Genomic DNA, 17,495 nt, shown 5'->3' on the forward strand with positions numbered 1-17,495 from the left:
GAGCTTCCCTTCTGCTTAGATAAGAAGAAAACTTATCCATTTCAAACACAGCCCTCTCTAACCAGATACCAGAACCCAGAAGCCATGTCCATTGCTGCCCTCTCTTCGTTAGGGCATACTCCCCCTCTATCCTCACTAAAATGCACTACTTTTTTCTCTACCAAGAACAACCCCCTTCTCTGCAACACCGCCAAAACTCCTCTTCTTTTTTCCAAAACCAGTAAAAGATGTAAAACCCACATAGTGGCAATGAGCATGGAGGCCGGAATTGGTGTGATGGGTACCAAACTGGGTATGATGAGTTACTTCGAGGCTGATGGTACTGTGGTGCCTGTAACGGTCGTGGGATTTCGAGAAGGAAATATTGTGACCCAGGTCAAGACTGTTGCTACTGATGGGTATGATGCTGTTCAGGTTGGGTACAGGAGGGTTAGGGATAAGAAATTGACTAAGCCTGAAATGGGTCATTTGGAGAAGGCTGGGGTTATTCCTTTGCGTCACTTGCAAGAGTTCAGGTTGCAGAGCGTTGAAGGGTTTGAACCTAACCAGAGGTTGCTGTTTGAGGAGATTTTCAAGGAGGGGGATCTTGTTGATGTGTCTGGGACTACAATTGGCAAGGGATTTCAAGGTTTGTGGCGGTGTTTCTGAGTCCGTAAATGTCTCTCCTTTACTTATTATTATTATTTTTTTACCTAAGTAGGTTGTAAGTGTTGATTCACACACACCAATGCAAACCCATATACAAAGGTATTTACATATCAATGTCCTCAAAGCTCCCCTGTTCCTTTTCTTTCACACCACCGAAAAAGTAGCAAGGAGAATAAGGTTCACATGTCTGCTCTCATCTCCAATCCCTTTCCACGCCCAAATTTCCTCTCTCACCGAACCATATCCAATCCCTTTCCATGCCCAAATTTCCTCTCGCAGCGAACCAGTCATCACCTAGTTAGGTACCCAACATGCCGTAACCAAGAGTCCATAATCACTTATTCTCTTTACATTCCAAGGATGATGGACCCGTTACTTGTGTTTTTCACTGTGGACTATGCTGAGATTCTATTTTCTTTCCTGCTCGCGTATGCTTAATTTCTGTATAAATGATTGCGGTTTCGATGAAATTCTACTGGTTTTAGGCGTGTTATATTCAAGTTTCATACTTTAGCTTTCGGAGGTTCTAGTTCAAGGCTTGTCTACAACTGTGTAAGATCAGGGCATGTTACTGGATCTGCAATATCTTGTCAGATGTGCATTATTATTCTTTTTGTTGTAAATGGCCTCTGATAACTTTATTTCCATTTTTAATTTGCTAATTGGAACCAACTCTCCTTTGGATTACATTGTAGTTATCCTAAGAGATGCAAAGCTTTTCATTGTGAAAGAGGTTTAGTTATTGAGGTCATTAGGACATGGTGGGTAGAGCAGTTGTCCTGTTAAAGCCCTTGTTGCAATTGTTTGTGCCAAAAGAGTTCATGTTCTGCAGCATCCTTTGTGTTCTATGTCTTATTTTAGAAAAAGAGGTGTGCAATTTTAAGACACAGATCCAAGACCAGTCCTCCGCAGTTGTATTCCTCATTCTGCAGCATCCTTTATGACTACTAAGACTTAGGCATCTAGGTCCTTGCATGACCCACATTGCCCCAGGAGGGAATACTGCCAGCTGCCAGAAAGTGCTAGTGGTTCCACTCATATGCCAACATCAAAGGTGTAGGCGGAGGGGCAATTAGTGCCAACAAAATGAGGTGCATTCGAAGCTTTCCTGCATGAGTGAAGTTTTAAAACCCATTTGACATTTTTTAGTTGTAGTTGTGGAAAGCCTTCTTGCTCACTGTATGGGTTGCCTTCTACATCTGCTTGGTTGACTCTGGGTCAGCAGAAGTTTGATTTTTACAAGAGTCTTTTTGCTGAACTTGCAAGTTTTACATCCCACCTCACTCTTCCCCCTCCAAAATAGAAGTGTATATCTATTCTTACGTGTTCTCTTTGAGAAATTTTGTGAATATCAGTGCTGTTGTTTGATAGCTATCTTTTGTTTGTACAATTTGAAAATGAGAAGTCATATAGCGTGTTTGTCATAATTGCTCATGCTGAAGTTTGTAATTGGTGCCTGGAATTACTTTCTGATGAGTGGAAATATCGGTATATGTACATTCTCTTTGCAAGAGCTCTTGAGCATGCAGATTGTGTGGGAATGCTGAATCATATCTTTCATTGTGAAAGCATGCAAATTTTACATACCCTTATTGCCTCCTCTCCTGCTTTCCTTGTTTTCAAATAATATAAGTTTCTTGGTTTGTGGCCTTTTTATGGACTAAGGTCATGACAATCTGTTAGTCCATTGGAATTGTTCTAGTACTTGTATTGTTTGGGTTCCTGTCTATAATAACTAAATAAATGCTTCACTTCGCTCTAATATATCCAGTTCAATATTTCTAAATATCTTAGCCTTGTATTTGAGAAGTATACCGTCAAATCCATAGTTGGCTAAGCTTGATCCAAGTTTTATCTTGCCAATTGGACAGGTGGAATTAAGCGGCATAATTTCAAGAGGGGAGCAATGACCCATGGTTCCAAGAGTCACAGAGCTTTGGGTTCCATTGGTGCTGGAACAACACCAGGGCGTGTATACAAGGGGAAGAAAATGCCGGGTAGGATGGGAGGAACAAAAAGAAAGACACGAAAACTCAAGATTGTGAAAATTGACAATGATCTTCGTGTTGTAATGATAAAGGGTGCTGTCCCTGGTAAGCCGGGAAATCTGCTGCGCATAGCCCCTGCAAAGATTGTTGGGAAGAATATTCCAAAGAGCTAGCTCCACTGTGTTTTGATTTGTTTTGTTTTTGTGCCGCTCTTCATTGTCAAGAACAACAATCTATTTGCAACCTTCTGCTTCTATAAGCAACCTAGGGTTCCACCCAAAAAAAAAAAAAAGAAAAAGCAACCTGGATATGTGATCTAACACATTTATGTATCTAGTTTGTAGAATGGTTTCTTAGATATGGAGTCTGTACTGGTCCATCGTTAATGATTTCCTTTTTCATTCTTTTGAATTCAATACTTTTGGAATTGACAATGTACTATAAAGGAACTAAAAAGCATTTAATTAATAAAAATATTAAATTAAACATACTTTTTTCATGCAGAATTTATTAGTATTATCATTTTTGAATAAATAGCGTGCTCTCCTTAATCTAGTGAATGATCTATCTTTTTAGAAGATATGTTAGATATATGTGATATCTCTCAAAAAAAAAAAAAATGATCCACTTGAAGATTAAAAATGACAAGGGTATCTGTTTTTGGTATGACTGGTAAGGAAAATAGTCATTGCTGATAAGTCTAGTATTATTATCCGTGCAAATTCTTTCCATGGTTTAATCTTATTAAAACATGATGAATATCTAGTATTTTGAAATTGGGTTATGTTGTTCATTACTGTTGATTCAATCTTGTGATCTGAGGAGAAACAATTTTGTTTTTGGTTGTGCTTTTTCTAAAAAAATTAAAATGCTTTTGTTGCTGTAAGTTTGGTAATGGCTTGAAAATCTTACTGCAACTTTATGTTTGAACATGTTGAATCGGAAGTCTTAGAAAAAAGATCTTTCTTGAGATTTTTTTAGTGTAAATTAAGTCTTTTTACTAATTAAGTAATAGTATATTCACTAATAAAAGATTATTGATTTATTATCGCAATTGAAATGTAATGTAGTCATTGAAGAAAATTCGAGTTTTATCTCCTAGATAATTGAATATATCAGCGAATTAGGTGGCAAAATGAAGTATTAAACAAGTTTATTACAGTAACAAAGGTCAAACTCTCCAACATTCTACCTATGATATAAATCCTAATATTAGAATAGAAACAACCTAGCTTTCTGATATATTTTCACAAACACATAGGGCAAAAACGTAGGAAGACATTTCATTATTTTATACTTGTAACTGTTGGATGGATGACTCTACCAGACAAAACTATACAGAATAAGAAATAGCAGAAGCAGGAGTAATGATCCCAGCCCAAACCCATCAGCATCAGCACTAGTTGTTTGCTGAGTTGGGCATGTTGATGGAAATCGAAGAATCGGAATGACTGCAGAAAGAAAGTGTACAAGAAATAACAGCAATAGAAGGACAAGGACTATGACAATTCTGCCATTGGCTTCAGAGTCAGAAGCTTGAAACAGAGGCAGCAAATAATCTGCAAGGGTTAAAAGAAAAGGGCTAAAGATCATAAGTCCAAGAACTCCCACAATTAGAGATGGTACCAATGGAGATGGCCCTCTGTTTCCCATTTCTTTCTTTCTGTTTAGGCAGAGACCTTATGTACCTTAGCAGTTAAGAAGAAGAAGAAGAAGAAAGATGAGCAAAAAGTTAAGAGATAATGCAGAATATGCTTCTGTTCCTTGGCTATATGTAATGTAGTTAGTTGAGCTGCTAGCAACCTCTTTGCATAAATCTGTATCTTTAATTTTTTATTTGATTTTGTCTTGGACAGGTTTGTTTCTATGCAATATAAGATAGTTGAGGCCAACTGCTTGGGAGGATGAAAACCAAACAACTATTTCTTTATAACTGGAAGGATGAAAATGACCACATCGTCCTCAATTATTCCAAGGCTAATCATCATTTATCTACAATAAATTTAAGAAAATTTCATTTTCCTCCAACTATAAATAAATGCATACTATCTAATTTATTATATAAAATTCCCAACAAAAAATAAGCTCACTGAGCCAGATAGAGAAAGTTGAAGATTAAAAGGTCACAGAAAGGTTTGCATGTAAAAATTCTGTGCTTTCTGATTTCTGGACAAGATGTTTGCAGTCCCACCTCCCCATCCTTCAGAGAAAAACCACACACAAATGGGAGGCAGGAAAATTAAATTTATCTTAACATGGGCAAGAGAGGGCTAATTACATCACTGAGTCTGGCCATATCCCGCCAAGCCAGCATATCTGTTATCCTGGATCTGCACTACCTTCTGAAACTACGGAATTACGACACTGTGTACAAAAGAAAAGAAAAGACTGTATGGATAAGAACTACACCCACATCCTATCCCTGTATCTCACTCCAATTAAGATGTAGGGCTGTACTTGAGATGTTGCTCATAGAAGTCGATCAACTGGAAAAATTAATTAAAAGAACAGGAACCTGATCAGAATATTCTCATGTTTTTTTGGTAAATCTTAACACCACTGCATTATCAAACGAAACAGGAAATATAAACGGAAGATTACCAGATTCGGATAGCTGGTCTTGAGAAATTTGTTGTCAATCATCACTTCTTTGCCATCAGACCTATTAAATTGGAAAAAATATAATTTAGCCAAATATTCTTTAAAAGCTAACACTAGTATAAAACACACAACAAAGTGCAGATTATAGGAACAGCAAGGACAGGCCAACGCATGCATGGTGCAATTTGATATAGTAGGACACAAGATAAATTTTGCATCCTTCTCAGTTACTAAAAAATGCTCTTCTAATATATTCTTGAAGAAAGTATTATTAGAAAGAAAAGAAAAGAAACATCAGAAGGGGCCAAAGATCCTCCTAAATTCAAACACAAAGCAAGCCAAGGGAAATCCCAAAAGCTCCATGAGCCTTAGCCCAAATGGGATACCGAAAATCCCAAAGGAGCCAAGGAAGTTGGAAATGGTATTTGGCCTTCCCAAGAGCATTATTCTTATGAAACCACAGTAGCAAAAATAGCACCCCCCCCCCCTCCCCCCAAGAGCATTCATTCTCCACATTCTTATGAAACCATGGCAGGAAGAAATAATGTTTTGTGTAACATAAAGCTATATGTTTGCCTCCTGTTAAATAATCTCATTCCTAGAGGAAACATGGGAGCATGAAAAATACAAGAACTTCCTATAGCATGACAGTTAAGGCTCTCAACAACTGAGGTAGAAGCGGGATCAGCAGAAGATAGTTTTCTATAACAGGAATAACATTTGCTACTATTATGGTTGCCTAAAGTTTGTGAAAGGTCACCCCCTCATAATGGGGTTTATATTGTTAACCTTTTTGATATTTTGTCTATGATATATCTCAAAATGCAATAAACTTTGTCTCAAGTAACATCCTTGTGGTGCCTTTTAATGATCCTGAAAAAAGAATAGAGCTCTTTTTCAGAAAAAGGAATATAGTAATAATAGTTACTCGGATCCTTAAACACCACCCCTCATCTAGGTACCAAATTTTTTGAACAAGCTTGTGGTTCGTGTTTGCTTGAGCTTGCCTTGGTTCTCAATCCAGAACTTACAAAATTCTTTCAGAATTGAGATTAATTACAAGTCAAAAACTGTAGAGTCAAGTGGCCAACTAATGTTCTTGTTGTAGCTATAAGAAGGATTTGAATGCTTGATTTTTTCACATGGGAAAAGAACCTACTACTAAACTAATGGTCCACATGATGAACCTAAGAAGTGGTTCAATTCAATCACAAACCAAAATACTGTACTGACTAAGCCTAACCTCTTTCAAACCTTACCATCTTCCATCTTTAATACCTGATGTGGACATTTGTAACTATCAGAGTACTAATGCCCAAAATGGAAGTTTTTTGAATAAATAATGCCTACAAAAGTATATGAAGCTAAAACAGATCAATTGCTATCAATTGCTGCCACAGTATTAACATATGCATAGTAGGAAATGATAACGATTCCTTTGATGAAGTACACAGTCAACAGTAGAAATAAGATACCAGATATCAAACTTTGTTATGATGTACATAGTTAAAAATAGAAATTTATTTTTAAAAAAATAGTTAAAGATAGAAATGAGAACTTTTGCTGTGTAAACAGTTAAAGATGGAAATAAGATATTTACTACACTTTTATTTCAAAAACAAAGATGGAAATAAGAACTTTAAGAATTTTTATCATTCAAGCAAAGTAAAAATTAAAAGAATTCTTTTCTTACAGAATGTGTTTCAAAAAAAAATTCTTTCTTACAGTAAAACCAAATGCACACCCCTCTGCTGCCCTCAGTGACATCAAATATGAATTTTCAATATAGAAGAAGATAGTGGCACAAGAAATCCATATGAGAATGCCATATTAATTCCTCCAACATAGATATTAATGTGTAAACCCTAGTTATAATTCGATTCACGTATCAATTCCTCCAACATAGTGGAAAGTCAAATATACATCATAAGTTATTTTCTTATGCCAAGATCCTCAAGTGCATTTATACCAATTAATGGCTTACAAAACAATTGAATGGCAAAAGAAGAAAACATTGAAGAAGTTGCACCAATGATCACTATGTTTTGGAAATTTTTTGTTCAAGGGTATCCAAAGGAGGTGAGCTTATAGACCTAATATATCTTCTGAGCCATCTAATTGCACATCTACATTTTCAGCATGGACTGGAAATTCCTCGTATCTTGTAAATACCACTTTCTTTTCCAAAAAAAAGTTAAAAAAAGAACACCATCCCTGGCACATTTATCTAGTTTTTAGCCTTCTCTATGTACCCTACATTCATTGGATAAGTACCATGGTAACTTAATTTTAGATTAGCAGACTCTTAATGGAAGATAAATTTGGTTGCTAGCTTAATACCATGGTAGAAAAAAAAAAGAACCAACCAGATTAAAAACTTATCATCTTCATCAAGGTCTTGGAATAATACACAGAGCACTTGGCCTGATCAATTTTAGGCGTGGATTTTGGCCAGGAGATTTCTATATAAGTGGTAAGAACTAAAAATTTCAAAATATATAAAAGGTTAGAAAATTAAGAGGAAACATGAAAGGAAAAGAATATGAGAGGAATCAGACACAAGATGGAAAGCATGAATTCACCATCATGTATTACCAAAACAAAAGGAACAGACTCACAATCTGCACTAGCTATTTATCATCGGAAGCCATGTTTGCATGCCTATAAACCAATTCATATTAAGGAAAATATTATTACGCTTCATTACAAATTGACATGCTTATGAAGAGTTTATGGGCATATATTCGGAACAAACTAACATTCTTATGCTACACTTAAATAGGACTGAGGTAAGGTGCAGGATAAAGGCGCACAACAATAGGGCTCAAAACTAATTGACATCCTTAACATTGACATCCCTATTCTACAATCAAATAGGACTGAGATAGGGGTATAGGATATTTAAGGAGACAACAATTTTTTAAAATAAAAAGTACAAAATATCATTAAAAATAGGCACCTAGGGGGTGCCAAACCATATACTAAATTATTTATTTACAAATCTATAACAATATCAATTAACTCTGCTAATTCTTCCATGTAGAATGGGTTGGTACTAGATTTCTTAAATAAATTAGAAATTATAACTATATCAAATGTAAAACAACTATACTATTTAGGAGCATTATTATAGTCTAATTAGTATTTTCCTATTTGTATTAAGATTACTATTCGAGTATTATTAGTATTAATTTTTTATTCTTATCAGGATTAGTGTTCCCAATTCTACTAGTTTACTACTTATTTTAATACCATTTAGGAAAAATTATTCAGAAATTATTATAAATACCTTGTAATTTCACTTATTGGATTCAAGTGATTCAATAATATTTTGAGAGTTCCCCTTCTTCAAAAAAAAAAAAATAATAATAATATTTTGAAAGTTTCTCAATTTTTTATTTGTGTGCAATAATCACATGCTTAAGTGTGATATTTAAGATTTCTTAGATATGATGTCTCAGAAATCCTAGGTGTAATGTCTTATTTTTTTATCTCCAAGTTCCTAAATGGACATATCATTGCTATTTGTCTTACATCAATAGGCATTGAGAATCCCAGCAAATAGATAGGTGCATTGTTGTTTGAGTGTGCCAACGTAAAATTTTGAATTACAAAATTATCTAGAATATTTAAGAAGGTAACAATAGGCCTCGAGAATCCCAGCAACTAGATGGACCACATTATGAATTTTAAGAGTATTGCAATATAAAAATTTGGATAAAAAATTATCCCATATGGCTTCCATATGATAAAGCCACAAGACAAATCTTGAAAGGAAAAGGCAATTCAAAATCCTATCATTGCATTTGGTTCAACTCCTATTCAATTCCCATTAATTATTAGCCTATTATACTATTCTTAAATGCAGGTTTAGAACATGAATTTGCAAATTTGAAACTGAATTTCCAACCATAAAGAACTCAAGGTGGGGAAAAGGATTAGATCAGACATAGAATTAGAAGTAACAAATCAAAACTAGAGGTAACTAAGCTAGGAAAAGCTACGTGGTTTTCGAATAGAAAGCTAGAAAAAGTACATGATTAAAATAGAAATTTGTAAAAATAAAGCATATGCCAAGGTCAATCAATAGATCAACCAGCATTTTACGTCTTGGAATAATAAACTATATTAAGCAGTAACAATAGAGCATGTACACAGCAATACATAATTGTCATTGTTGCCATTTCCTTTGTGCAAGTCCAAATTTATGCAAGTCGATGTAGTAACATGAATAGGACAGCAAAAGTAACAAAGCCAACAGTTCTAGGATGCAGTTACAGTTGACTGGAGTTGGTAGATTAACATCAAGTCATCAATAAATTTGATGAAAAGAATTTGAGAACAATGATTAGAATATGGCTTATTCAGTAAGAAAGTGTCCAAACTTTTGAGTAACTCATCTTTTTATGTTGAACAATTAAGTGCCTACTAAAACACTTCAACTAACGGTTTTAAGTCTTATCCACAAGGTGGAAAAAAATTCTATATCAGCATCTTTAAGAAAAACTTAAAGGCAACTTTTCTAATTACCGAAACAATACTTTTAGTTTACTATTATTGACTTTATGGTTTTAATAAACAATAATTAGCGAACTACTGGTGCAGCACCCAGTTAATAACAATGTTTTTTTGTTGAGAGAAAAAGACAATAAATAACAATGTCAAACGTGAGGTATCTGAAATTTTCGGTTAATTTATAATTTTTAACATTTTGTTTTGGTAGCTAAAAAAGAAAGTGATAGAACAGGCACTTAGTTGAACACAGTCTAAAGTACTGGCACTTAATCTCTCAAAAAAGTTTTGGCACTTATTAGTGGATCTAGCCAAAAGATAAAATTAGAAAGTTTAGGCACTTATTAGTGGACTTAGACAAAAAATAATGACTTCAAATTTTTTATTTTTTGACAGAGAAAAAGAACCATATTTTGGAGAACACATAAAGGGAGGGTGCCACCCATATGCAAAAAGTATTTTACACACTGGGAAAGGGTAAAATATCGATGAGGTTCCATTATCTTCCATCAGGGAGAGGGTGACCTTCAAACAACAGAAAAACACCAACTTTGGAGCCAAATATCACCCAGATCAGATTTTAAATAGGTATTTGCTTGACAGCAAAACCATGCCTTAAGTCCATGACAATTGAATTTGCTACTAACATCATTTTATGGATGCTATGGTTGGAGTGGAGCACAGGATCTTTAAAAACCGATCCTTCCTTTCCAGTTCCAGTGGGAAAGGATTATTTCCAAAAAAAATATTCCAGAGGGAAAGGATGATCTTTTTGACCTCTCTATGGGTTAAAGCTTATGATCAATTTAATGGTATTTCCATTTCTGTGTTACATCAGAAATTTGGGACAATAATACATTGGCCTTTTGGTTTTTGATGCTGAATTTAATTTTGCCTTCACAAATTAGAAAGCTTTAAGAAGATATCTTATCCTCCGGTAGTAGAAGACCTTAGGAGGACATCTTATCCCCCAATAGTAATAGACTTTAGGAGGATATCTTATCCTCCGGCATTGTAACTTCTTTTTTATTGCCTTAATAATATTTATTTTTCTATCAAAAAAGGTCAATATATTATCTTCCTCAAGGATTTTCCAAAAAAAACTAATAAAACATGTAACAAAGCATTGTTCAAAAAATGTAAACATTGTGGAGCTTGTGTGGAAGTTGCTATTATAATAGCAACCTATAGTTTTTTCAAAAACAAAAAGGACAGAGTAGATAAACAATACAAACTAGCCATCACCCTCAACTTCCCAAGGAACCAAATGCAAATATTTCTGCTTGATAATTCCAGAAAAGCTATACTGAAAAATACCAGCCAAATTCTTCGGAGATATATATTACAAGAGAAAACACCTTTACAGGCAAATCAACTAAAAGTAGAGAAGCCCCTAAGTCTCAACTTCCATGCAAATATAGGACAAAGCCCATAATCCTCATTTTGTTTTTCACATTTAATATTGTGAAACTACAATTAAAACCCTAAGAATGATAGTAAACTTTGTATTGCTGCAACATATAAGCAGTCTGAGAGACATTGGTTCCTGAATTAGACACAATCAATAGCAGAAAGCACCAAATCAGCAACCAAAATTTCATAGTCTCTTTACACTTAATGGTTGTTGTCGTTGGAGACGAATGCTAGAACTTTTGAAGACCATTTCTTACCTACTCCCTTTCTCCAGGATAGAATGACCTTTTAGTCTCTTTTTGGGCAAAAGCAGATTGACACTATAGGGATATCTCTTTGGCAATTCTGCAAATGGATCTGCAAAGAGAATGGGATGTGGTTCTTGTAGTCTTAAGAGGTACTCTAACACCCATTTAGTTCAATACCTACTCTATCTCTATCATATTCCTTGATATTAATTACTTGATATGTAGAATCAGATCATATCTTAAATACTTATCCACAATTGAAGTTTCACTTTTATAGCAAAATATTTCAATTTTTTCTTAGCAGGTATGAATCATAACTACTTAACTTGAATTGAATATATAATTAGCATATTATCTTATTCAAAACCAAATTTAGGCTAACATTATCTCCATTCCTGTTTTTTGCCATAGTTCATACCCACATGGCTTCATTAGCTAGTTTCTTTTTCACACCTGACATCGATGGCAATCTGAAGGCCTACCTAAACCTGCAACTAAATAGGATAATATCTTTCTCCATTGACTAGAACAAAAATTATTCTTAGCAAGAACATGGACATGAATCACCAAAGACTACACAACCTTTGCACAAAAAAAGTAAGTTTCTGACAAAGATCACTGAGTCGATTAGAGGCCACTTAAGTAAATCTTTTCCAACTTAATTAATGCAGCCAGATTTAGGGAGGCAAGGGTCAACAACTGTTTGACAGAATCTGGTGGAACATTCCTCTCCTCTGAAGCGTCTTTGCACATGGCTTTCTTTGTCTAGGAGGTAGCAACGGGCCGTGTTCAAAGTATGGACAATCCATTCATCTTCTTCTTTGGTGTGTTGAGACTAGAATGAGGTTAACCTCGACTAGGCTGTGGGTAGTTCAATAAAGGATGAGCTATGGACTTGGAATGGTGTTGCTATGTCAAGGTTACCTCAACTAGTCTGTGGCTGTTCAATAAAGGATGAGCTATAGACTTGGAGTGGTGCTGCAACATCAAAGTCAAAGAAGAAGAAGACTATTCCCATAGTTCCTCTTTCAATCTCATCGGTTGCTCGGAAAGAGAGAAATAAAAGAGCCTTCAACAATTCCACCTCACCGTTTCACAAGATTAGAGATAACTGACTGAGAAACCTTTGTATTTTGCTCAAAGGATCTTCCATGGAGCCGATATTTTAGATCTTTTATTCCTCCATTGTGAGATAGCTTGGAAGATTCAACGTGTTTGGACCAAATTAGGTCACTCCTACAGTGGAGAGCTTCTGATATGTACACATAAAGATTGATGGGATAAGAAAGCAAAACCATGGAGAGAGGCCATCTTCTCTGGTTTAAACTTTATGGCTTGCAAGGAACCAAAGAATCTGCAATGATAGACATACATCTTTCCTGAGGTATGAGACAGAAGGACTTCTTTGGCAACTTTATAGGTCAACACACAAAAATATTCCTCTGACTACTTTCGATCTATATTGAAATTTGGGAGACTATCATCTTTGTTCACTTATGTTCTGTTAATGTTTTTTCTTTTCTTATTCTTTTTTGTTTGAAAAATTTAGGAATATACCTTATTCTCCTCTTTGTATTTTTCTCCTCTTCTCTTAATAAAGCTTCTTTTCTCTATCAAAAAAAAAAGAAAATCTAAAGGCTTTTAGGACATAAGGCTGTGAAATCTTAGAGTAACACCATAAATTAGCCAAATTCCAAGGTACAAACTACACAATTGAAAGGAAGAAAGTAGGATTAGTGATACATATAGTCACAAAGGGCCAAGCAATGGCAGCCACAATTTTATCTAAAGAAAGGCCAAAGTACGTTTATTGTCATCAATAAAGGGGATGCAGGGACTTTGCCCCTGGCTACAGCAAATCATAACCTTATTGTTTCTCTCTCACCTTTCCATATAAATCGCACACACTTATTATTGATTAACCTAAATTAATGCAAAACAGAAATGGTTACTCTTCTCAATACATATATACCTAAAGTATTTAGCTCATCTCAGTTCATTGACACCTCTACTCACCCAAGAACCATTCAGAAGCTAATAATAAAACAATAGCACTTGAAAGCTACTTTCAAGACATTTCTTTCTCGTAGCAATTGACGAGAAGAATAACAAGTTCAAGAATCCAGGAAGCAAGACAATCAATTACACATGCAAGGTAAAATTATTAAGTAGACTAATAATAACTCAGTTGGAACCCCTAAACAGTTATACCCGTCATGCAAATCTTTTATCGCATCCAAGAAAAATGTTCAAATAAGGAACAGGTGCTAACAGGAAATGTACACTTAGTATCAATTGTCTGCTCGTTTTACTTGATTAATTATTTATGTTCAGGAGAATTGTTACCTCTCACAGGTTACTTTCTGCCAAGAAATGGAAAATTAACTTTCTTCTATAAGCATAAAGAGACGAATGAAAAAAAGAAAGAAAAAAAGAAATTGAGTCCAGAGACAAACCTCAATGCTAAAAAGGTTACCACAACATCTTGAATATTTTCAGTTACTGAGCATGAAAAGCCAATTGGCTTTAGGATCTCTGTGATATATAAATCATCAATCTTGACATTTTGGCTTGAATTATTCCCTGTTGAACCAGGACTTTCAAGACCCAGCCTTGCAACTCTTCCACCAGAGCCTAAAGTAAAATTTGATGTTGGATTCTGTGAGGGAAGAGGCTCAAATGAGGACATATCTTGTTTAAACCTCTTCACAGAACCAGACTTTCTTCTCTTAGCTCCTGTGCAGCGATTCCTCTGAACAGCTTCCACATGATTGACCTTGGGAAGCCCGTTTGCAGGTCCATCACCTACAGATGCATTGCCTTCATGGAAATGTATTGCAAGTTTATCCACATTGACCTCATTGTTGGATAATGTTCCTCTAAGTTCACTAAGTTTGGGATCATATTCATTTTCTTCTTTTCTCTCATCAGTTTGTTTTGGGACATTAGTAGTCCCATTTTCGTCAACCAAAATCAGTTGATTTCCATTGTTCCCTCCTTCAGAAGTGGACCCCATAAATTGAGTCTGGGCAGGAGTATCACTAGGAAACAAGTTGCTAAGAGGAACAGAAGGCAGAAGATGATCTATTCCAGTGCCTAGTCTCTTGTATGCTGACACAGAAGATCGTGGCTGCTTCTTCTTAGGCTGAGAGTGAGGACCCCCATGCTTGCGTTTGCGTTTTCGACCATGCTTTCCAAGTTTCAAGCTTCAAAACCAAAGAATGAATTGAGGATATACGAATGCAGAATATAAAATTGGACGTCCACATCTATTGACTTTCTATAGCTCAGCTTAATTATCAAAGAAATGAAGGACAAAAGGATAACAAACATTTTAAGGAAAATTAGCTAGACAAATGATAGTTGACATTAACAATATGCTGCTTGCTTGTCCTTGTAATCTGATAATGCATTTCTAACAGACAAATAAATAATTTTAAGTCGCAAACGCATTAAGAACTTAAGAAAACAAGGATGAGTGAAGGAGGAGAGAAGCCTACCTGTCCTCAAATGCATCAATAACATCAGTACAAGTCTGAAGATTCTCTAATGGCTCCCAAGTGTTGGCTGCTTCAGGCCATCCACGCCTTCAAATAAAATAAAAAATAATCGAAAAGCACCCAGAACTAATGAGTCGAACTTAATTGACTTTGATGATTCTATTACTGTCTCTACTCATTGAAGAGAAGAAAAATATATAATAAATTTCATTAGAAAAGAGGGAAACTCACCATTTAATGAGATACTGAACGGCACCCTATTTGTTGAGAAAGCAGCAGAACCAACACAGGAACCAAAAAGAGAGGGGAAAAGAATAATCAGCTTAAAAGAACAATGAATAAACAAAAATGAAAAGCACATTATCTCTTGCATTTCCATAAGTTTCTTTGTTTCTTATGCCAGTGGAAGCCGCTAAACGCTCCCAGAAAATAAGTACAACATGGGGTGTCCGTTAAATGGAACACCCACTTGCATATATATACCAAAAACAAAACCTCAAATTCCAAAAGCTAAACTTTAAGGAAAATATAGGACCCCACCAGCTTGAAAATATACTACCATTTGTCCTTTGCCTCCATTTTCAACCCACTGTTTGTTTACAGAGGAAAAAAACCGCACAGAAAATCGCAGAACGCAATCCGATCAAAGTCCAAACAGGGGAGAAGAAAAACAATGTACCTTTCTAACCCTTCTACGGCGAATGGCTTCAATTTCATAAAACCCCTCAGCAAGCTTTGGCCTTTCTTCTTCTTCAACCTCATCTTCACTTTCCTTCCCCTCTCCTTCCTCTCCTTCTTCTTCCAACTCCTCCTCATCCTCTTCCTCTACGTTCATATCCACTTCTTTTCCTTTATGCCCACTTCCTTCCTCCCCATACCCTTTACGCTGATCGTCATCAACGTCAAGAAGAAGCGACTGATTATCGGTATCGCCGTTGGAATCGATACCCATAACTCGCTTCTCGTTCTCCCCTCCAATGCTCGCTTCCACGGCGTCGTTTCCCGCTTGATTCTTCCTCTTCCCTGCTCCACCTACTCCTGCTCCTGCTCCTGCTCCTGCTCCTGCTGCTCCTCCTCCTCCTCCTCCTCCCCCTCCTCCCTTCATTTTTTCTGCGACGAAGCGCTGTGGGTTTTAATGCGATAGAAGTAATCAAGTATCAAGTGGATTACGGGTACGTTTTCACGGTGGGGTTGAGTCGTTTCATATTTCATGTACGATTATACAAGGGGCCTAGCCTGAGCTGGGTTCTTGACAAGACGCCGATTCACTTTCCACTGCTTCGTGTTCTAAAACTTATGAACATGTATTTGCCCCGAACCCATAGATCCGACCCTTCAAAACAAAATGGATCACCCGAACCCGACATTCCAAGCCTTTTCCCCTGTTGTTTCCCCTCCAGCTCTACGCTGACTCGGAGAAATATACGATGCAATGAATACAATATCAAAATTATTATGCAATGAATACAAATATAAAAAAATTTCTTGTATTTTTAAAGAATATCCAAAATTTTATTACACTTCCTTTTTTTTCAGATTCTCTCTATATATTATAAAATGAGTCAAATTTCTTTTATTATATTACCTTTTTTTATATTTTCTCTATATATTATAAAATTAGTCAAAATTCTTTTATTATACTACATTCTTTTTTCTAGATTCTCTCTAAATATTATAAAATGAGTTAAAATTCTATCTTTCGTAAAATTTGCTCACGTTTTATATACCAATAATATGGTATATGACGTGTCAAAAAATACATAATTTTATTTTAAATATCGTGATATAAACATCACCTTAGCAATATATCATCACTTATGTTAACAAAATTTTATAATAGATTGAATGTCACGTTATAATCTATCTATTTTATCTGTGATATTAATCTCATCAATCACTCTACACCCACCAAATCAACACGTATAGTCATGGATTCATAAATAAAAAAAGAGATAGAAATGTATTTTATATAGAAAACAACTCAGAATAGCAACCAAAATATCAAAAAAATTTCTTGTATTAGTAAAAAGTATCCAAAACTTTTATTACACTACTTTTGTTCCTAGATTATCTCGATAAATTACAAAATGAGTTAAAATTCTATCTTCCGTAAAATTCGCTCACATTTTATATACCATTAATATGGTATACGACGTGCCAAAAAAACATGTGATTTTATTTTAAATATGTTTATATAAATATTACCTTAGCAACATATCATCACCTACGTTAACAAAATTTTATAATAGATTAGATGTCACGTCATAATCTATCCATTTATCTGTGACCTTAATCTCATCAATCTCTCCACACCTACTAAATCAACATGTATAGTCATAGACTCATAATTAAAAAAAGAGATAGAAATGTGTTTCACATGGAAAATAACTTATAGTAGCAACCAAAATATCAAAATTTTTCTTATATTAAAAAATATCCAAAACTTTTATTAAACTAACATTTTCTAAGATTCTCTCTATCCATTACAAAATGAGTCAAAATTTGATCTCTCTATTAAGATTGCTCACATTTTGTACACCAATAATATGGTATATGACATGTCGAAAAGTGTAAAGGCCCGAAAC

The 17,495-nt window shown here is 35.1% G+C and overlaps 2 protein-coding genes across 2 annotated transcripts; one reads left to right on the forward strand and one right to left on the reverse strand.

Moving 5' to 3' along the window:
• On the forward strand, window positions 1–3,126 carry LOC110812869 (Ribosomal protein L3 family protein). Its single transcript, XM_022039747.2, has 2 exons — window positions 1–628; window positions 2,520–3,126. The coding sequence occupies exons 1-2, from the start codon at window positions 85–87 to the stop codon at window positions 2,807–2,809; spliced, it is 834 nt and encodes a 277-aa protein (XP_021895439.1). The 5' UTR covers window positions 1–84; the 3' UTR covers window positions 2,810–3,126.
• A 1,618-nt stretch (window positions 3,127–4,744) lies between these two features.
• Window positions 4,745–16,189, reverse strand: LOC110812874 (chromo domain-containing protein LHP1). The gene is made up of 6 exons (XM_022039751.2): window positions 15,590–16,189; window positions 15,142–15,167; window positions 14,911–14,997; window positions 13,867–14,616; window positions 5,238–5,298; window positions 4,745–5,122 (listed from the first exon to the last, which is right to left on the reverse strand). The coding sequence occupies exons 1-6, from the start codon at window positions 16,013–16,015 to the stop codon at window positions 5,075–5,077; spliced, it is 1,398 nt and encodes a 465-aa protein (XP_021895443.1). The 5' UTR covers window positions 16,016–16,189; the 3' UTR covers window positions 4,745–5,074.
• Window positions 16,190–17,495: the final 1,306 nt, after the last annotated feature.

The sequence above is a fragment of the Carica papaya genome, chromosome 6 (genome assembly GCF_054855325.1).
Source record: "Carica papaya isolate Zhongbai chromosome 6, ASM5485532v1, whole genome shotgun sequence".
NCBI classification, from domain to species: Eukaryota; Viridiplantae; Streptophyta; class Magnoliopsida; order Brassicales; family Caricaceae; genus Carica; species Carica papaya.